Raw genomic sequence first — 21,901 nt, forward strand, 5'->3', positions numbered from 1 at the left:
CACTGTAGAGCCTCTCTCCACAAGTGGATGTTGAAATGCAGCTGGTCCTCTTCACATATTAAGCGATGTGGCCTGCCTGAACCAGGCCTAATGGACAGTCTCTGGTGAGTGCACTTTAAGTTTTGTTTGGTTGTGCTGAGCTGAGCTTTCCTCTACTTGGGATTTCATCTGATGGACATAAACATGCGCGTTACATACCTCATCTGTACCAGATCAGGTGAACTATTCAAAATTCTTAGCATTAGCATTTTCATTTATTATCAGCTGTTGAAACACTAAAATCATTTAAAAAAAACATTACTATGGACAATGTCTTATATGGGCTCGACTCAAACGAGTGCATTTTCATTGAATCGATCCTCATGCTTTTCAATGAAATTCTTCATATTTTCATACCAGGATTAACTGATCTTAAATAAATCAAAATCACAGTATGAGAAAAGGTAAAAGTGTATTAATTTGAGAAAAGGACATTGAGTATTTATCTGGTTGTAGCAGTTTAATTTTCATCTTTTGTTTGATAAAATTTTATGGAAGTAATATTCAATCAAGCATGCAAACATGTAAAGTTTAAAGGAAAAGATCTCTGAATATTATTGATGAAGCCCTGACTGATTTCATAATTTATTGACACAGCCGCGCAGTGGAACAATGTATGATCATCACAATGTTGAAATATCTCATATCAGCATTAGGGGGCAGTGATATCTCATAAGAAGCCTCTTCTACGTGCCATGTGAAAAGCAAATCCATTTCCTTCCTTTCTCTAATAATTTGTCTTTCCTTGTGTCATGCTCTGCTCTCCGTCTTCGCTGACAAAAACAAAATCAATCTGGAGCAGATAGCTGAATATGACTACATTTGTTTTCTCAGAATGAAGAGGATGCTGAGCAGAACAGAACACAGAGGTACGTCCACAGCGTGCAGGTCAATACATTGTGTTTTTGCTTCTTCCCTTTTCCCCTCCCTTGTCCTGCCCTTAGAGATGGAATACTCACATAAGTGGAAAATACAAGCAATGGTCCCCCTTAACAGTGAATCTTTTAAAGGCTGACCTTATGGGAGGCTTTTTATCACACCCTCCCTTTAACTTTTAACCTCTCTCTTTGGGCTCTTGACCTCACCTCACCACCTTGAAACCAGGGACTGTCAATGAGTAACAGGTGCAGGTGGAGTGTGTGTGTGATGTGTCTGTGTGGGCGTGTCCTGCGCCTCCTCCTCCAGGCGTGTGCAGGCTGCTCTCATCAGTGATGTCTGGAACGGAGTGTCATACAGACAGAGAGGAGGACTACAGGTTCCTCCACAGCATGTTGATGGAGAAGAAGCTTCACCTGCTCTTTAAGGTGACGACATGTTTGAGCCGCAGTGATTTGTGCTTGTTTGTTTCCACTCATATCAATTACAGTATCATTTTTTTCCTTCTCTTTTCTTTAAAGCAGCACTTTTTCTGCACTTGTCAAGTGTTCAGAATCTATTTTTAGCAGTAGTACTGGTCTAAAAATACTTTTACAAATTGCATTTGAATTCTCATTTAAGTCAAAGTGCAGTGTTATCAGCAGAATGTACCTAAATGATCAGAAGTAACCAACCTGTTCTCATTCTCAGGTTGTCTAACACTGATGTTTTGTCAATAACTATATCTATATAGTATTTTACAGGAAGAATGGTCCTCTTCAGTGTTATAATACTTTACATAATGCATTATTATCACTACTGCATTAAGTGATACTTCACAGTACTAAAGATACTTCATTAATGAGACATGTGTGTATTATAATAATATTAATCTGTTTAGTAACTAGTAATTCAAGTAAAAGTACATCAAAATTAAGCACAGTACTTAAGATATATTGCAGTGAATCCGTTTAAGTCAGTTTACATAATCTGTTTCTCTAATATTTTATTCTATCGACATTTATTTTGAAATGAAAGTTTGTGTTCCAGGCCTGGTGACATTGCAGATCTTTCAATAAATGACAAATAATATCAATACATTGGTGTTATTAGTAGTAGAAGCAGTAGTAGTAATTGTAGTAGCAGTACTGGGGCTAACAGTAGAACTTGCAGTGAGTGCCTTTTTACTGCAGAGAAAACCTGTATTGTGATACTTTCCTGACAGATCCACGAGCGTCTGAAGCGTTTTGAAAAGCGAAGCCCCATCCCCGTCCAGGAGCATGCAGCAAGGCTGGCCTCAGAAGTAAGCGTCTCTCTCCAAACATCTTTCGCAGACCGACACGCTGCCGAGGATGACAGCTTGACAGCAGAGAGAGCGGGGAAGATTTTTCATCGTTGAAATTGTTTCCTCTGATGTACAGATGACATTCCTGTCACACAGAAGCACGGGTGGATCGTGTATTCCTTCCTATGTGTACTGAATTATGAAATATTAGATAGTATCGCTCCAAAGGTTGTGTTTTACAGCAGATATCATTTTGTGTCTGCATGCCAGGAGTTAGGTCACCGAGGACAGTGCCGAGCAAAAGGCTGCTAAAATCATTTCGTGTGTTGCCTAATGTTTCAGGCTGGAGGAACACAATTAATTTCAGATTTAAGATGAAGTGACAGGGAGTACTCCCACTACAGATGTGACTCAAAACAGCATGAGCAGTCTCCATTCAGATTTCATAGTTTATACACCCGTCCTCTTCTCTCCTGTTACCAACCCATCATCCCTGTGCTTCCATTTCATCCCACTTTCTTCTTTGCCTCATTTTGATCATGTTCCACCTTCATTTGCTGATCTTCCCCTCTTGTTCCCGGACAAAGTGTGAAACAAGGATGTTCTTTTACACTTTTCTCTTACTCTATGCATCCATCCTTTTTTCTCTCCACCCCAAAAACCACACCCTTCTTCTATTATCTCTATTCCTCCCCTTTCTCTGTGTCCTTTCCCCTTTCTCTCCATTTGCTTTCTTTTATCTTCTCCCTGCTGTATACCCTTCTGTAATTCCTGCCATGTTTCCATACTGTCTATCTCTCCCTATCCTCTCCCCCTCACTCCTCTCCATCTCCTTCCCCTCACTCCCTCTGCCTCAGATTTGGTTCGACAGCCACTCTTTGCCTGGCTTAAATCATCAGGACCTACTGGAAGGGCCAAACCATAGGCCTGTTTCCCCTCAGAGAGGCTTCTGTTTGCTCACAGTGGAAACTAATGACCTTCATGCATTGTGTCTCTGGAGTGTGCCTCGACATCTTGAAGCAGTAGAAGTCATTACAGTAATATGCTTGACAAGACGGGGCGACTGCACACAGTCACTCTCTGCCTCTCCACTTGCTGCTGACGGTCAAGGCTGCTCTGTTTTAGCTGTCGCTGCGGCTGTCGTGTAGCCTTGAACATTCGGGAGCTTTTGGGGCTAAAAGACGCAAAACCAAACCAGGAACACGGATGAATAGTTAACATCAAGAAGAGAAAAGCAAAGCTGCGATGAGGTGAAGGAGGCCATATGAAAGTGTAGAAATAAGGACAGTACTGATGATGTGTCACTGCAGTTGACATTCCTTTGTCTCTGCTCATTTCTCTGTCTCTCCTGGCCAGGACAGTGTAGTCTGCAGCAAACCTCACTCAGGCCATGATATGAACGTATACCACTAATTACAAAAGATATATCCTGCCTCTCCTTCTGCTTTTCTCTGCTTCCAGTTGGCAGAGGAGCTGATATACCAAGGCTGGAGGGATGAAGTCAAAGAACTGGTTGCTCTGTTTTCCAAACCCCACTTTAAGGTGAAGAGTCTTTCCTTCCATGGCCATGTGTTCCTGTAGCTTCACATGTGTGTCAGCCTGAAGCTCCCCAGCCACATCACATCATTTCTACCAAAGGAATGCACCCTTCTTAAGGGGAAATAATTAAACTTTTTGAGAAATCCACTTATTTGCTTTCTTGTTTGGAGCTAGCAGAGAAGCTTGACACCATAGCTTGCAATGATAGATATGAAGCTATAGTCAGCAGCCAGTTAGCTTAGCTTAGCACAAAGACAAGAATGAGAGGGAAGCAACAAGCCTGGATTGTTGGGTAGTCTCTCTGTGAAAACTTAACATTTTGGTTTTTGTGCCAATTGAACAAACAAGACATAAGTAGTTGAGTTAGCTTGGCTGCACTTTCTCTGCCATTCTTGTCTGACTAGCTCGCTGTCGCTTTAGCAATATATCTGCTAGCTTTGTCGTCACGTGCAGAGTGTGCACAGGTTATCAGGTACGTATAGGTATACAAGCAGGTGGCCGTTCAATCATTTCATTCGGCCCACATGAAATAATTGAATGGGTGTCTTATAACAAAAAAATCCTTTTAATGCTTCTTACTTACTCTAGCTTTAAATATGAAGCTACAGCCAGTACCATTAGCTTAAAAACCACAGTCTGTCAGTTTCACACTTAAGTTTTAGTATGAATTTAACAAACCATATGTACCATGTTAATTAGTGGGTTCAGAGATGCCAGAGGACAGATTTTATAGCCAGGCTAATGTTTCCCTTGTTTCCAAACTTTGCGTCAATTAAGCTAACTGGCTGCTAGCTTCACATTTAACCTTACAGACATGAGAGAGGTGTGGCTCTGCTCATCTCCAAGAAAGCAAATAAGTGCATTTTCCAACATATTGAACAGTTCCCTCGAGTGGCTCCTCACTCCCTGTAACATTACCACCCACACACACATAAATATGGCACAAACTAAGCAAGAGTTCAGTTTTCTATCACTGAAGCATATCCTATAATTGCCATTCACATGGGCCATTTATTAAGCAACAATGTAATCCATTCGGAAGATGTTGTTTTGCTTCCTTCTACTTCAGTGCCCCAGTGGATCATTAAAAATGAAAGAGACCAACTCATGAATGGTGCGGTTACACGTTCAGTCATTTTTCTTGACATAGCTAACACTAGAGCTATAATCTGACAAACTAATTTCCATGCAGTCTTGCATCATCTGAGCTATTCTGATGTTGTTCAGGAGACTGAACGCTGGAGCTCAGCTACATCAAATTTCTTGTAGTATTTTGTTCCCTACATCCAGCTCTTATATGGGTCACACAAATTGACAAATTAATCCAGCTGTAAATTGTATTCAAATTGATTTCACCTCATCATTCTGCCCTCTGAGAGGTGCTGACATCTATTAACCACACTGGCACTGAAGCTAATCTACTCCCTAGTTATGTTTATTAGTGTTCACTCATGTAGAGGCCCAGACTACTCAAATGTATGTTTCCTTAATTTAGATCTGCTGACAGTCATATTTCAGACACACACACACACACACACACACACACACACACACACACACACACACACACACACACATAGTGTATGGTTTTCCAGTGAGCTGCAGAAGTCGTGGCTTTTCTTAATGAGGAGCTGAAGCCAGCCGAGAACTAACAGGTTTGTTTAAACAGTCTTAATGACCTGTTTGTTCTTGGCCCTGACGCAGGAGCTCACACATACTTATGAGAAACTCTGGGTATAATATTCTGTAAATGAATGTTTGTTTTTTGAAAACCTGTCTCTGAAAGTGGCCAGAGACACATTGCTCACGCGTTGGCAGCTTCTGAGCAGAGCGACTGTTGATGGACGGGGGGATAACAAGTAGACTAACTGACAGATGGATTGGCTGATTGTTAAAATTGAGTTGATGAGCAGATGTTTCCCCCCCGCTTCTCATTCTTTCTTATTACACTAAACTCCCTTTTTTGGATTTGTTTCTTTGTGCAGGCTCTCAGTAAGAGATTAACGTTTATCCAGAATACTGTTTTTCTACAAACAAACGTGGAGTTTTTCTACTGCCAAAGTTAACAAAGAGTGAACTTAAATGAACTGTCTGGGCATTGATAGTGAATCATATATCAATTCACAGTCCTTCATTGGAAAAGGAGTTTTTCCTTAGCCATGTGTCATGTTTGAGCCGAGCCAGTGCGACTGCAGGCAGAGTCACTGTTAGTAGTGTGGGGGGTTGCTTTCAGGTGGCCCACAGGCTGGCAGTATTTTCCAGCTAAATCAAATTTGGCATGTTGGCACGGGCAAAATTGAAGGTTTGCGACTGAGAAGAAAGTGCTGTGTTTGGATTCAGTCGCTGTAGTGAGCGCAGGAAGGCCAGCCAAACTTGTTGGAATTTTTGCACAGTCTCATTCACCATGCAGTCATCTTTAATTAACAGGGACTGCATTTTTTTGAGTGCCTTTCAACCTTACAACTACATTTAATTAGCTCTAGCCTCAGCAGTTTGTCTAAAAATATTTGTCTAAACATGCACTGGTGAAACTGACCAGTTTTTCAGTAGGTTTCCATCTAGAATGGACACCATTAAATGAGCAGACGTTTGCAGTGATTACACTGGCATTTGTTCACAATGCCGAATTCGACAGCAGCTTGACAGCCAACATGCCAATTTCCATTTTGTTCAGAATGTACTGCTGGCCTCAGCCAGTTTCCACACAAAGTGAGAGGCATGAGGGAATATTATCCCCTGTGTCACATCTGTTCACAGCATCTAGAATTTAAAGTGACTTACCTAAATGCAGATCAGCACCTTCACTGAGTTTCTGTTTCCTTTAGAGTCTCCTGTCTGTCCATGACGCTGTGGCTCAGAGAGACTTTGAGCCGACTTTGCCACCAATACCTGATGATGTACTGGAGGAGGAGGAGGATTCAGTCAAAATTGTCAGTCTGGTCAAAACCAAAGAGCCTCTGGTCAGTAAATATGTCTTCATATTTCAAAGGTCATGGTAAAAACCCACTTTCTTGCCAAGAGTTAATGAAAACATTGGAACAATGCCATGTCTGCAGGCTAAATGTGCAGCCAAAGCCAGCAAACGGTTAGCTTAACTTTGCATAAAGACGGAAAACAGGCAGAAACAACTAGCCTGATTCCACTGGGAGATTTTACATTTCGTCTTTTTTAATTGTTTTTGATACTACCAGAATGGTCCAAGGTCTTTTTTTAGTACCCAAGGGTAAATTTGTTGTGCAGACGGGAGATTGAGCAACCCTTTATACACACTGCCTCACTTTTCTTCCCAAAGGTCAATTCAGAGTCTATGACTCTATGACACAAGATACTTTCTACATAGCCTGGTCTTTAATGGTCGTAGTCCTTTCGACTGAAGCATCAGGTCTAAAATCTATGATCATATCCTTTGTCTCGGATATGTTTAGCTCCAAGAAAGATTCATTACACCAGGTGACACACTCATTATGTGACTGGGCCGTGGCTGGATGCATTGTTGTGTTTCAGACTTACAGTGACTGAAGCATCTGCAAATTCCAACATGGTCCTGTGCTCATGCTTACTTTGGCACATGTTTGTAAAGTAAAGGTGAGAGAACACAGCCCTGGGGTGAGCCAGTAGAAGAACATAATAAATCTGATAAAATACCATTTACTTTCACCCTTTGTGTTCTGTTTGTCAAGTAATCCATCATCCAGCCCAACAGACTGTGACTCAAGTCAAAGCCTCAGCCTCATGGCTAAAATGTGGGGTTGGATCATATTAAATGCTGGAGAAAAGGCAATAAATAGCAATCTAGTATGGGTTTCCCCTCTAGGTGTTCAGACAAAAGGTTAAGTAGGTGATACCATCCTCAACTCCTCTGTGCTTCCAATAGGCAAATTGCATATAGAGACAATTGTATGCTCAGTTTCCCTTACAAGCGCTTTTTAAGATTTTCATTACAAGAGAATTAAGGGAGACCAGTTTTGGGGCTGCGTTTAGTAACAGGGATGATCAGAGCCTACTGCCACAGTTAGGTATATGTTTTATGTTCAGAGACATGTTGAAAGTGTCATAAAAGACAGAACTTAGTGGACCTGAACAAGATGTCAGTAGTTTGTCACTGATATTGTCAGGACCAGGCTCTTGTTTATCTTCAGAGAAATGAAGCACTTTTCAGCCTCTGTCTGCTCCAGGATGATATGCTGGTTGTTGTTAAGTTCACGTCTGAATCCTACAACTTCATCTCTAAAGTCAAACTGGTCAAAACTCACATAGAATTTACTAAGATAGCGAGTGAGTGCCAGCTGTGAGTGCACAAACATCAGATCGCTATCAACCTTCTCATCTAACTCTTGGCAGAAAAGCATTTCCTATTTCCCATGTGGTTCATAAGCATAACCTCTCTGTCAGAAAACCTTCAAGACTGTAAAAAAAAACACTGAAAAAACATGTATTTCTTCTGTTGTCTCACATGTGGCAGAAATAGTCTAGTGTCTGTGAATCCTTAAAAATTCCTCTAAAAACAAGTACAACTAAACTTTGCGACATGTTAGCCGGTTTCTAATTCAGTTTGCCTGGCCTTGCAATACACACAAAGCAAACCAAAATGCTAATATTTAAGTTAACAGCTTTGTCCATCCACAGTACCTGGCACACACAGGCAGTTCAAAGCAATAAACGTATCCCGTTTTTTTCTCACGACTGAATTCCTGTCATGTTGTCAAACAGCGTGACTGCTATAGTCATGTATGCCAAGGTGTAGCAGGACTACAACCCTTGGAACTACAGGAAACATAAAGGGTTTCTGCTGCAGCCTGGATCACCTTTGCATCTGGCTTGCTGCTCACTTTCCTCAACCTTGAATTTACAGCCAATTCTTCCACATCTTTGTTCCCATATATCTGCTGTGGCGCACAATATAGCCTCGGCATTGTTGTGTGTGTTTGAGTGGGTGTGTGCGTGCATATTTCCACATTCCAGATGCATATTCACTGTGAAGCTTAAATGAGTCCTTTAAAGCCATATTGAGCATTAAAATGGATTGGGATCATTTCTCTTCTGTTTCCGATGTAAATCAACTTGTTTCAAGGTCTTTAATCATAAATCATTTTTGATACTGCCGGAATGATCGGCCTTATTCCACCTTGTTCCAAGCCATGGTCACGTATTTCTGGAAATTCCTGGATCAAGTGAAACTGGACTGAAAACTAATCAAAGTACAAAGCACATATACCTTTGTCAATGCCCAAAAATTTGTTCTTTTAGCAAGAAAAAAAGTTCTGAATTTTTTATCTGCATCTGGATCAAGCTCTCAATAGAATACATAGAGCAATAGACTGGTGAACAATGAATGGTTCATGTGCCAGATGTCTTTTCACTCAACTAAGTCCAGTAGTTCATTAGAAAAGTGGGGAAATTTTCAAAAAAGCTTAAGTTAAAATTCCTTTAAAAATTCCTGGACCCACATCAGGAACTAAGCATTTGTTTCTTAGCCTGTGGCCTCACTTTCCACCAAATTTCAATGAAATTTATTAACAAGCTTTTGAGATATCCTGTTAACTAAAAGACAAACAAACAGTGGCCAAAAAAAGAACAGCTGCAGCAGAGATGAGCTGAATCTTTTCTGAGAAATATATGATTTTAGGGGTGAATAGGAGAATAATTTACTCTATGATGGATCTTTTTTGCAGCGTGTGTATGCTCGTGTGTTAATAGTTGAGCTTTCAGGGGGGAATGTGCAGAGCGCCAATAATAAAGAACACACTTTTGTATTGATCCCAAAACTAGATTGGAGGGGGACTGACCTTTTTCTGACATGGTCTCTTTGATCGATTCAGCATGTTCCCGTTTTCCAGACAACAGCGTTACACCCCAGCGCGAGCTGATTGTATTCAACTACATAAGATGCTCTTTCCATTGCGATTTGCTCCACATCAATAACATCTGTTGAAAATAATGTTAATTTGGATAACCTTTTCCAGTGCTTTGTGCATTACATGAAGGCAGCCGGCTAAATGGACCCGTCTTGATGCAAATAATCTTCACTGGAATGAAGTGGTTCTAAATAAGACGCTTGTCTGGACTGTAATAAAATCAACATGTTATACTCACTGTTGACCTCTTTGCCTCTGTGCATATGCTCATCTGTTTGTCCTTCATGCTTTAATTCACTTATCATCATCTTCAAGGGAGCAACAATTAAGAGGGATAAATCCACTGGGGCTATTGTGGTGGCGAGGATCATGAGAGGAGGCGCAGCTGATAAAAGCGGTAAGCTAATAAGCTTTCACTCATTACATTTGTGTCCACTCTACACATTGCTGCAGTTTTACATTAGGTCGTAGTAACATTCTGATGAAGTACAGTAAATGTACATGTTACAGAGGAGAGCATGTGCTACAAATTTCCATATGTATGTCCAACACTGAAGGCTTGATCCACGAAGGAGATGAGCTAAAAGAGGTGAATGGAGTCTCACTGGAGCACAGGAAGCCAAAGGAAGTCCTTTCTCTTCTGGTTAGTCTCACCTCTGCTGTTCAGCCACACTGTGTGCTTCCATGTCTCCACACTGCATGTTTCTGTTCTGTTTCCTGTTTTCTTTCTTCTTTTTAATGTTGCACCTTAAGGACAAGGCTGGCGTTGTTTCATATTTTTGTTATTGTCAAAAAACCTCATGAAAAGGACATCCCTGAACCAACGAAGCATCAGGTCATCTGTCAATAACTTTCAACTTCTTCACCATGTCTGTGGCTTGCAGTCTTATTCCTATTTTTTTTTTTATTATATTATAATATTAATAATTAATATTGAAGATGGAAAACTTTAAAAACAAGTGTATTAAAGGAGTAAATAGTGCATTTGTTTGGGACTACTAGTAGGTACACACAGGAGCAGGATTGATTCTAAATAAACTACATGTCACCCAGTGTAAAGCTGTGGATCGTTGAGTTTTTTAATAGTTTTGGACAACAGTGGAGCACAGAGGGATACGATATGTCAGGGGTTGGCTGCACAGACAATGCTTGTTAGTAGAATCTATTCTAGGAATATGAAGCTACAGCCAGGAAATGGTTAGCTTAGCTGAACATAAAGACAAGAAACAAGGGAAGATAGCTATCTAAAAAAATCCGCCCAGAACTATTCTTTTTTGTACATATTCAACAAATGAGATGTTAATTACTAACATGCAGATATGATGCTCTACTAATGCTAAGCAAGGCCATTTGGGTTTACCATACAGACAGGAAACTCATACTTCTTTAATTCTAAGCCAAGAAAACAAGTAAGAAAATTTCCCAAAATATTAAACTCATACTTCTTCTAAATGTTGTTGTGCAGGCTCATTCTCAGCGTGAAGTCAGGTTCAAAATCATTCCTGCCTCCTCCAAGGAAGAAATCGCATCCAATAAGAAGAAGGTACAGTCAATATGGACGTCACGTATTCCATGCTGTGTGTATTTTATGCTAGCATGCAGTCTGACTGCATGGAGAAAGCTGCTCACCTGGTTTCAGTAAAAAGAGATGAAATCAGTGGTATCTTGTGTGTTTGGTTCTATTTTGTGTTTTTGCCACAATGCCAAACTACAGCAGCGCGTTGTCAAGAAGTAAATTCAGATCAGACAGTCAAGGATAAGGCGCTCACTAACTTCACTATTATTTACAGCTTTTTATCATTGAAACACTTGATGTACTTTGCACACATCACACGTGTTGAGCCACATCAACTCAATTTAGCATCAACATCGAATCCATGCACCTTATGTGGAAAAGTTCAAGTTCCACAATCCTCTTTGTTTCTCGGCCATTTCCACCACATACACGGAGTGGGTGTCCAAGCTGGAAACGGTTAAAGCAGGGAGCATTTGTAAAGGATTAAGACAGATTATTGTCTATGATCATGGTCATTTCTCAAAAAGTATACCACCATATGTGAAAAATGAGGCAGCTCACAAACTGTAGATTATCCTTTGTCACCTGTTTGTCTGTTTCAAGGCAAAAACATGAGATGATGTTTCTTTCTGCAGCTGTTTGTGCGGGCTCTTTTTGACTATAATCCTAATGAGGATCCCGCCATTCCGTGCAAAGATGCAGCTTTAGCCTTTAAAAGGGGCGACGTCCTGCAGATCGTCAGCATGGAGGAGGACACCTGGTGGCAGGCCTGTCACCTCGGGGGCAGCAGCACTCGGGCAGGGCTCATCCCCTCGCAGCAGCTCCATGAGAGGTGGTCATTTCATTCTTTTTAGTCAGCAGCAAAACAATATCATATAATATTTAAAAAACATTTGAATGAAATCCCGTGTTTTTGTGGCTTTCTTCAGGAGAGTTGCACTGCAGCGACCTAAAGCCCTGTTCAAGCCTCACCGAGTCAAACCACCAGGTGACGAGCCAATGTCTGTCCATAAAAGCACCACACCTGAGAAGAGTTAAAGCTTTTAACACTTTCCAGTAAACATTTTGAGCTCCTTTAGTGCTAAGCTGAGAGGTGGACGGGTCATGTCTGAAGATGAAGGTCATGGTCATGGGTGAGCTCTGCTGGCCTCCTGTTGTACTCACTGCTTTTGTTTTCTCCACATGCTCTGCAGATGAGGGGGAAGGTACCGTCACCTTGAATTTGCTTTTACAAAACTTACCTTCAGCATGATTTACATGATATGTATATTTAGGTTGGGGTTTGGGGTTTTTAAAGATTTAAAGAGGTGAAATAATAATCATAATAATCATGTAACGCTCCCCTCACCACATTTCCAAAACGGAGAGGATTCTGTTAAATGTTCCTGTGTTATGTGCTAGTTTTTCACTCACAGTCACTTTGTAAGAGTAAGGTAGTCATTAATATTTCTAAATTGTGGATATTATTTCTAAATCTAACTATTTTTAGAATTTCCAAAGTAAAATATTAGAACATTTGGGTCAGTACACATGCTAATACTTTGAGTATGAAATTTCAGAGCAACACATATTTCATCCCCTTGTGGTTTGTTTCCACCGTCTCTTCACTCTTTCCTCCTCTCGCTCGCAGTTTTTCCAGTCCTGGAGGATGTCGACTATGGAGCTATAACAGGGATCCACATTGGTGAGATGTTTGACTTGTTCCACTCAAATCCCACTGATACTGGAAAAGGGACCAGTGTGATAAAAGACAAAACACTTCGCAGCAACACTCACATAGACTGAATATCAGTGGTGGAAGAAGTGCTCAGGTCATTTAGGTCAGTAAAGCACCACAGTTCAGAACACTGTTAGAAAAGTAAAAGTACAAAAGGGTCAGCATGAAAATATACTTAAAGTTTCAAAAGCAAAAGTCCTGATTATGTCCCATATCAGAATAATGTATGTTATAATATTGAATCACGATTATTAGATGCAGTAATGTGTGCATCACTGTAATGTTGCAGTTTTGCAAAGGTGGGGCTAGTATCTTGTGAATTTCCCTCAGGGGTCAGGTCTTATCTTATCATAACTTAATCTATGATAATAGATCATCAGTTATTTGTTGATTGCATTTAATAATATTGATCAGAATCTGTGAAGTACTGTAATGAGTAGCTAAAGTTACAGATTAATGCATTAAGTAAAAAGCACATTTCCCTCTGAAATGTTGCAGAGTAGAATAATAACTTTGCTTTAAGTAAAGTAGATCTAAATGAAACTTGTACTTTCCAACAGAACTCGAGTAAATGTACTTAATAAGTCTCTGTTGAATGAATATTGGACTTAGCGATAAAAATAGATGGAGAAAAACCAGCAACAAAAGGACACCCTGGTTATATTTTCAGTACAAACCAGTTTATATGATGATGTAGTTTTGTGGTTTGGAGATTTGTGGGAGAGGACTGGAACAGCAAATGTGGTTTTAGCCTTCCCATTTATCCCATTTGTCTTGATCTCATGGATTGGATGTGATGTGTGCACTGCTCATATGTGTGCACATGAGCGGTGCAGGACGTTCATGTGGGGCTGTGCACTTAAAGCTGATTGTAAAAAGGGTCTTTTGTCCGTACAAGGCAGGGTAATTACAGATGTTGCATTATATCAGTTCTAAGAGTCATGAGCATTTAATAATGTGCATTTCATCTTATCTCAGGCCAGTGTCCACCTGAGGATGTGGTTCAGACTCTGTGTTTCCTCTTTGTCTGGTAAACCCTTATTGATGCTGCACGAACAAATGACTTCATGCAGAGTAATCAGAGGAGAGAGTGAATGAAAGAGAGGCGACGTGGAGATACACAAGGCATTGTGACGACGGGAAATACAGCCTGTACACAGGCTTCCTTCACTGACTGATGTTTTAGATTGTCTGTGGTTATCTGTGAGGTTCAAGTAATTGTTTGCTGCTTTTTTGCTGAGAATTAGATGAAGAAGATTGATACCACTCCCACGTCTGTCAGTTAAATCTGAAAGGAAAAACCAAGCAGCCAGTCAGCTCATCTTACCATAAAGACTGGAGCTGCTGTCATCCCACACTGACTGTCTACTGCAGCAGAAATATCTTGCAGCATTTCTAAAAATGAAGGTTTTATAGCTGTGAGTATTTTCACTAATAGATGAGAATTTCACTGCCAGGATTACTGAAGATTGAAGAATTACATAATGTTTTCCTAAAGACCTTATTTCAGTAGAGGAAATAAGATTTCTCTTTTGCTGTCTAACATTGGTTTTATACAGTATGTATCACCATTTCACATTTCTGAGTAAAATCAACAGTTTAAATGCCATGTAAACAAAAGTTTGAAACGTCTACTCGTAGTGCCATGTTTCTCAGAATGAAGCCCAGAGAGGAAATGGACAGATATGCTTACACAGTGAAATTACAGCTGACGTCAAAGAAAGCCTGGCACCATCACTTAGCAGCAGTTAACATCATGAAAGAGAGCGAGCCTGCCAAGCCAGACCTGACCACAGTCGCATGGCAGACGCTGGCTGTCAGACGGCCTCCAAGCGACGTGTGACAGACTGAGTTGTTGTCTCTTGACTGAGATTCGTGCTGTTCAGGGTGCTGCTGACACCGGAGTTTGGGTGGCAGTGCTGACAGTTAAATTTAACCTCTTTTGGCTCATTGTTTTGCTTTTACAGCCCTTCACTGTTTCGGTTTGCTCTCACCGCTCTCATCAACCTCATTGCCAGCCAAAGCAGGCAACTGTTATCACTGAAAAAGCTCTTACAACCCAATGTATGCGACGCCCCCGTTTTCAGATAGCACAGACAATGGTAGCGACTAGCTGGTGAACATACAGAGTATTTAGCAGCTAAAGAGCCAGATATTCCCCCCACGAAAAACCGAAGCTAAAAGGAGAGTGAAAAATAGTCTTGCATGCACCAGATGGCCAGAGATGTGACTCAAGATGTATTTTAATGTTGCTCTGCATCTACTGGATGTGTAAATTGGGCATTAATAGGGCATTGCCTCATAGCACATACACCTTATCAGCTTTATAAGCTGATAATATGCCAGATGCTGTGTTGTGCTGCAGGTTTCTGGACTCTCATAAGGAGGATATCCTGTTCGGTTTTCAGTGATACGCCTGGCTAAGGTCCCTCTCGCTCTTTTTCAGCTGGATTGAGAAGGAGTTTCCGACTTGGGAGAAAGAGCAGTCGGGCCAGAGAAGCGGCTCGGTCCAGGAGGTGGAGCACAGGGGTACATGGCTCAGTTCATCCCCCTACCTACATAGAGGTGATCCCCTACCACAGAGATCCAAGGGAAAGACACCGTCTGGTTGTTCTGGTTGGTACGTATGAACTAAACATACAGCCATAAAGAAACAGAACGGTTCTTGTGGGGAAAGTTTATTCTGAAAGCACAACCCCAAAAGATTGTGATATAGGTTCCTACCCTGTATGTGTGTATATATAACATTGCCATATAGAAAGTTTATAACATGGTAGCTGCTGTGGTGTGTGGACAGTATCTCACATTGCAGTCAGTTCTGCTTTCTATTATCCCTCTGCCTTTTTTTGTCCACATAAAAAAATCAAAACAACATGATACCATTCACTAAAAGGACAATATTATTGAAGCTGCTGCTGATCAAAAGAAAAAGTAATGCATTGATGAAGATTTATGGTCCCGCTCCTGAGTGCAGGAACAATCCTTTCCCATCAGAACCACGTAAACACTGTCAGAAAACTCCAAGTCAGAATATATTGTGTTCTCTTAAGTTACGTTGTGGCCCACCCCAGATTCATTTCCCTGCCAATCCTACAGGCCTGCTCTATGTATTTTTGAGCTATATCCCTCCCCAGGGAGTTTTACATTGAGCCTCGCTGAGGTCTTTTTAATGTCATATTACGATACAACTGTAGGTCATCTGCAACTGAGGGAAATCGAAGAAAGAAGAGAAGAGGAGAGATGGAAGATGGGGAAATGAAAATTGAAAGTGGAAGGCAGAGAAGAAAGAAACATAATGAACTGAAGAGGTGCAAAAGCAAAAGCAGATAGGGAGGAGATAAAAGATAGATGAATGGAGAGAAAGGGATGAGTGGATTGTGAATAAGATCCCTCATAATGTCAGCCAAGTGCTCCATCATCAAACTAGAACAGTTAAGACAGCTTGGATTTAGATTTAGACCTCTTTAATTGAGTTGGAGCTTACCCCGACTCTGGATTACGTTTTACTGTCTGCTGTGAAGGCTCTTCATTGACCGGAGGTCATCATTAAGAATATATCACTTATTGGCAATGAGAGTTATAGACAGGAAAACCAAAACCTGGATCGCTAAAACAGGACCAGCTGGATAATGTTTGACCAGGTTGGAAATCTGTCCTTTTTTGTTTGCATTCATGCACACTCTGAATGAAACAATAGACTGTTATGCCCCTGGAAAGTTGGTGAAAGTGACTCTGAGCCGTACAGATCATGTAACTGGAAAAAAAAAAGGTCAGGAGAAAGTATCCAGCGAGCCCGATGATGCTCCTCTCCGGTTCTGTGGAGCAGCTGTGAAAGACATCAGCGGTGTAAGAGTGCAGAGCCTATAAACCTGATATTTTGTAATGTATCAAGCTCATGCAACGCTGTGATGGAAAAGGCAGGTATGTCAGGAATCCTACTTTCAGACAGGGCTCCATTAGAGTCTGATGCAATCTGGGGCTGCAGAAACCTGCTTTAGAAGAAAATCCCAGATGTGTGTGTGCGCCTGTGTGCGTGTGTGCGATTCATCCTGTGCATCCTACACTATAATGACACTGATACTGTGTGACTTTGCAGATGGCACATTTAGATGTGATGCTATGGATTTTCCAGAGGGTATAGGAGCATTTAATGTTCAGTAGAGCAACGCGGACGGAGGAAAAGAGCGAGGCTGCTTGGAGAATCGTTTTCAGACTGAAATCAGGATGAAATCAGAGCTCTGTCTGTCTGACTCTCTCTCGCTGCCTTTCTCCTCCTCTGATGATAAAGACAGATGTGTCACCAGATCACCGAGCCTACTTGATGTTGGACTTGTCGTGAGGAAAACATTAGCAAACAGTTGATATTAGGAATGAATCCCACATGCAGAACACAGTGTTTTGATCTTTGTCTCAAGGGCCTGACGGTGTTGGCGTAAATGAACTGAAGAGGAGGCTCCTGATATCCGACCCTGACCACTATGGCGTCACTGTACCACGTAAGGCAGACATCTGAAACCGTCACCTTTACCTCCTGCATACACGCTGGTTTCTCATCTTTTTAAAGCTGCATCCCTTTCTCTTCTCTTTCAGACACCACACGTGAGAAGAGAAGGCAGGAGAATGAAGGGGTTGATTATCATTTTGTATCAGTTCACATGTTTGAAGAGGACATTCTCAATCATAGGTACCGTATATGCAGATGTCACTCTTGAGGTTTCCTTTCCCATGGTGTTAAAAATAGTCCCATTTGAGTTTTGTTCGCTCACTCTTCCTCTCCTTTTTCATGAGAATGATGTCCACCATTTCACTGCTGTCTGATAACCATTTTATACTGTCTGTCCTGTCTGTCCCGGTGTCTAGGTTTATAGAATATGGGAGATATAATGGACACTACTATGGAACAAGTCTGGACTCTGTGCACAGAGTGATGGCTGAGGGCAAGGTGTGCCTCCTGGATGTGCACCCAAGTGTAAGTATGATGCCATCAAAAAAGATTATTCTTAGCTAATTCATGTATCCCTGGTTAAATCATCCACACTGGTGTTTCATACTAAAGTCAAAAAATGTCATTGTGATGACTGCTTTTTCAATAATGAAAACTTTCCACGGGCCCGTGTGCCTCCCGAACACTACAGGGTTCAGTTCCTGGCAGTGGTGCTTCCCGTTTGGCCAAACCCTCCATTGAATGCAATTGGCAGAGTTTACATGGTGAGAAGCCAGTGAGGGATCACATGATACTGATCTGTAGGGAAACCTGTAGCATGAACCGGCCTATTGAGGTCCTTGCTAACCAGTAGGGTTTTGTTAGGGGTCGCCAATCTCAGGTCAACAGGGGGAATTAGCAGTTACACATACTGTAGCACATGAGGACTGTCCAAAATTGGGGAAAAGGAGGATGTCAGGTGACAAAATATACTTAAATTATACTTACTGAAGAATGCACTAAGCACACTTTGTGCTATTGTTGTTAAAACCAGTGATGCTATTTCTAATCAATTCCACTAATCTTCTACAAAGAACTGCCATAGTTGCAGCATTTCATATAATTTAACATTCAGTTTAAGAGCTCTTACAAGTTTTCTCTTCGCCACATTTAACATAATGTTAGTAGATTCTGATTCCCTGCGTTTTGATCGAAAAGGAGGCTCCTGAAGTTGTTCAGGCAACTTTGTTGTAGTTACTTCATCCTTCATCTAAGCTCCTTCATTTCTGTTTTGATCACCGCAGAAAATAAAGCATGTCTACACATCTGAATTCAAACCATACGTGGTGTTTGTGAAGCCCCCGCGTATAGAGGAGCTACGCCTCACCAGACGGAGAGCTAAATTCATCTGCGACGAAGAGGACAAGAAGTCGGCGAGGATCTTTGCAGTAAGAGAAACTATACCATAAACACGTAATGCACAGCAGGTATGTGTGTGAAGTCAGGTACTTGTTCCATGTCTTGTAACACGTGGGGCGGTGTGAGGTCAGACTCCCTGGCCTTAATGCACCCACCCGACCCCACAGACATACACACACCTAAACCCCCTTACTCATGCGAGCAACTTGCCTTACACATGGTTGACCCTGTGGTTTGCATTTAAGAGACATTTAGGAGACAGGAGGGGTTACAAGGCTGCCTGGTGGGTGGCTTCTTGTTCCATAACTAACGTATCGGTGAGTGTATTTTGTCCTGAAGATGAACGCTTACATCTTGTGTGTGCAGGCAGTGGATTGAAAGAGTGACTGAATGAGGGAGGGGTTCATATGTTATGTTGCTCTGGTGGGTCCATGTTGGCTTGTCCAACAAACAGGAGCGTGCATGTTTGACGGCAGATGTGTTTTAGACACGACAGAAAGACGCTTGGTCACTTTCATAATCCCCATCTGGCTTCTCGTTCACTGTCTGACCCTGGCTGCCATGTTGCCCTTATTAATCCCAAGAGGTCACACACCTGTGCTGCAGCCCAGATGGAGTTTGCCCAGTGCCAAGTACGGCAGCCCTTAGGTAGCTCAGGCATATCTTACAGGGCAGTGCGTCCAACTCATACTACAGCTTTTGTGAAAAGGCCTCTTATCCTTTACTCTCAGCATGAAACGATGTGTTGGTCTGTACAGTTGAATGGTTGGGGGGGGGGATCCGTTCCATGTCCTGTTACGTTACAGTATGTGCACATTATTGTAAAACAAAAGGATGTTTTTGTCACCATATGGCTTATTTTTTTCACTGGTCAGTTAGCATTCCTTCATGAATCACCAGTTGCTGTTGTTTGTGCAGATTTTCTTCACCTTTGATTAATCAAGGACACACAAATCAAATGCTGAATAGAGCCACCGCAGAGCATTTCTTTACCCAGGTGTTCTCTTGTCACAGGAGGAGGATTTTGAGGACATGATTCACTTGGCTGAAGTCATGGAGAGCCAGTGCGGTCACTTGTTCGACAAGGTGATTGTTAACGGAGACATTGCTGTGGCATTCAGAGAGCTGAAGGCAGACCTGGAGAGGGTGGAAAAGGCAGAGGTCCACTGGATCCCTGCGCAGTGGATCTGCTCCTCACCAGCAAAAGCACGGAGAAGCTGTGGTCACTTGGACGGCTGGATTTGAACTCACAAAGAAACAAGGGACGGAAAAATGATCTTTTAATTGTGTGTACACTATAAAGTTCAAATTTTTCTCATATTTTAAATATTTTTTCCATTTGTCAACAAGTCCTGTGATTACCACAGTTTTCCATACCGTCACTTGGTGTGCATCTAATTCGGCAAACAGAATCCATCTCTCTCTCTCTCTGTCTCTCTCTCTCCCTCCGTCTGTCTCAGCCAGTTTTTCTGTTGGCATTTGGCTGAAATAACGTCGGCTCGCAGGGCGGAGAAGAAGAAGAAGAAGAAGAAGAAGAAGAAGAAAAAAAGGAAACTCTCCAGAGCTTGCGGCTGAGTGTAATCCTTCCCTGCCAAGTCGCAAACATCAGCATGTAATTATTCTGACAGCTGCTGCACTTCAATTAACTGTAATGTACACCAGAGAAATATTATTAGTAGCGCTCAGGGAGACATTTTGCCAGCAACATGATGTACAAAATATGGACGCAAACAAGGTATCAGTCAATTAGACTGTAGATGAGGAAGAAGGGAGGTCCGTTTCATGGTTGTAAGGTTTCAGAATTGTGTACATATTGTCAATGAGGAGTGTGTATGTCTCACAATTACTGTAATATTCACTGTAGTAACTTGGTTGTTGAACGTTTTTAAGCCTTCAATTTGGTCATTTTTCAGCACGCAACACTGAGAATAAACTCTATTGTGGACCATTAATTATAAAGATGTCTTTTTTAATCAAAAACAATTAAAACAATCAAAAATAGTCAAATCTGAGCATCACAGCTGTCAGGTGCAGAGTCCACTGTTCTCCTTCACACAAGCTCTTTAATCTACTTCTATTTAATGGCTGCATTCCTCTACATTCACGGCGTTTCCTTCCTCTTTCTGGATGCTGTGCTCAATTGGGTGTGAAGGAGTGTTAATGTGTCTATCATGTCGTGTTTGGGAGGAAGAGGGAGCTGCGTGATGTGGGGAGACGGTAATGGCTTTCAAGGGACTTGGGTCTTTGCAGACGTATGGAGAGAAAGTTACGAGCACACATAAAAGCTTAGTGCAAAAGCACAGCGAGGCTCTACATGGTGGATTAGGCTGCGGGGATGAAGAGCATGCCATTTTGTCTCAGGTATTTATTTTACTTCGGCAGACTTATTGTCGGTGTCAAACACAACACAAAGAAGTACACAAAGAAGACAGGAGCACAAATGGATGAGTGGAGATGCACTCACTGGGGTGTTTACACGTCTCCTGATCACCAAAACACTCAAACCAGACTGTCAGGACAACAGTCACACTTCTGCCAGGCCTGAAGGCCGACCTCAGCCGCAGCCAGGCAGTATAATTTCATCACACCACTGAGAATCTGCAGGCACCCTCTGAGATCATAACGATGCCATTTAAGACACCGGAGTGATCCAATGAAAACCCACCGTTTTATGTTCACTGCAGCACCCACTTCAAACATTACACAGGAGCATGATGTCAATTGGTCTCGGGCAATTTGGCTCAATCTTGTAGCTGTCTACTCGAAGTATGTGAAAATAAATGCGACTGATGTTAAACAATATCTTCATCTTTGCTAAACAGCCAGCACAGTGAGGTAGATGCTGGAAGGATGCGGGAGTTTATTACAGCATAAAACCTTGTAGTTTATTGTAGACCACTGTGACTTAAAAGAGTCATCAGCTAATTCCTATTTCCTGATAAAAACCTCTGAGAGAAGAAATGACACAATCTTCCTCTTTCAAATACAAAGTTGTATTCATACACAGCAATCCAGAGCTGGTGAATTAGAAATAATGCAAGTTCAAGAAAAAAAGGTACTTCCTCAGCACACATTGGCTAGATGTTTGGCCCTTTGGACAAGCCTGGAGTTAGTGAACCTTCAACATACACACACACACACACACACACACACACACACACACACACAGTGCCAAACTATCCAAACAAGTAGAGATATATGTCCTTCCATGGTGTTTTTTACAGGTCTCCTGGCTGCTGAATGAAGGCGTGTT

General features: G+C 41.7%; 1 protein-coding gene across 1 annotated transcript; it reads left to right on the plus strand.

Moving 5' to 3' along the window:
• LOC139338945 (MAGUK p55 subfamily member 7-like) lies at positions 1-20,600 on the plus strand. Its single transcript, XM_070974299.1, has 19 exons — positions 1-104; positions 874-908; positions 1,225-1,343; positions 2,120-2,197; positions 3,641-3,721; positions 6,544-6,678; positions 9,889-9,970; positions 10,131-10,216; positions 11,039-11,116; positions 11,725-11,921; positions 12,019-12,077; positions 12,283-12,294; positions 12,720-12,773; positions 15,253-15,426; positions 17,222-17,302; positions 17,397-17,490; positions 17,667-17,775; positions 18,534-18,677; positions 19,663-20,600. Exons 2-19 carry the CDS (start codon positions 875-877, stop codon positions 19,891-19,893), a joined length of 1,848 nt encoding a protein of 615 aa, XP_070830400.1. The 5' UTR covers positions 1-104; position 874; the 3' UTR covers positions 19,894-20,600.
• Positions 20,601-21,901: the final 1,301 nt, after the last annotated feature.

This window comes from Chaetodon trifascialis, chromosome 11, assembly GCF_039877785.1.
Source record: "Chaetodon trifascialis isolate fChaTrf1 chromosome 11, fChaTrf1.hap1, whole genome shotgun sequence".
Taxonomy (NCBI): Eukaryota; Metazoa; Chordata; class Actinopteri; order Chaetodontiformes; family Chaetodontidae; genus Chaetodon; species Chaetodon trifascialis.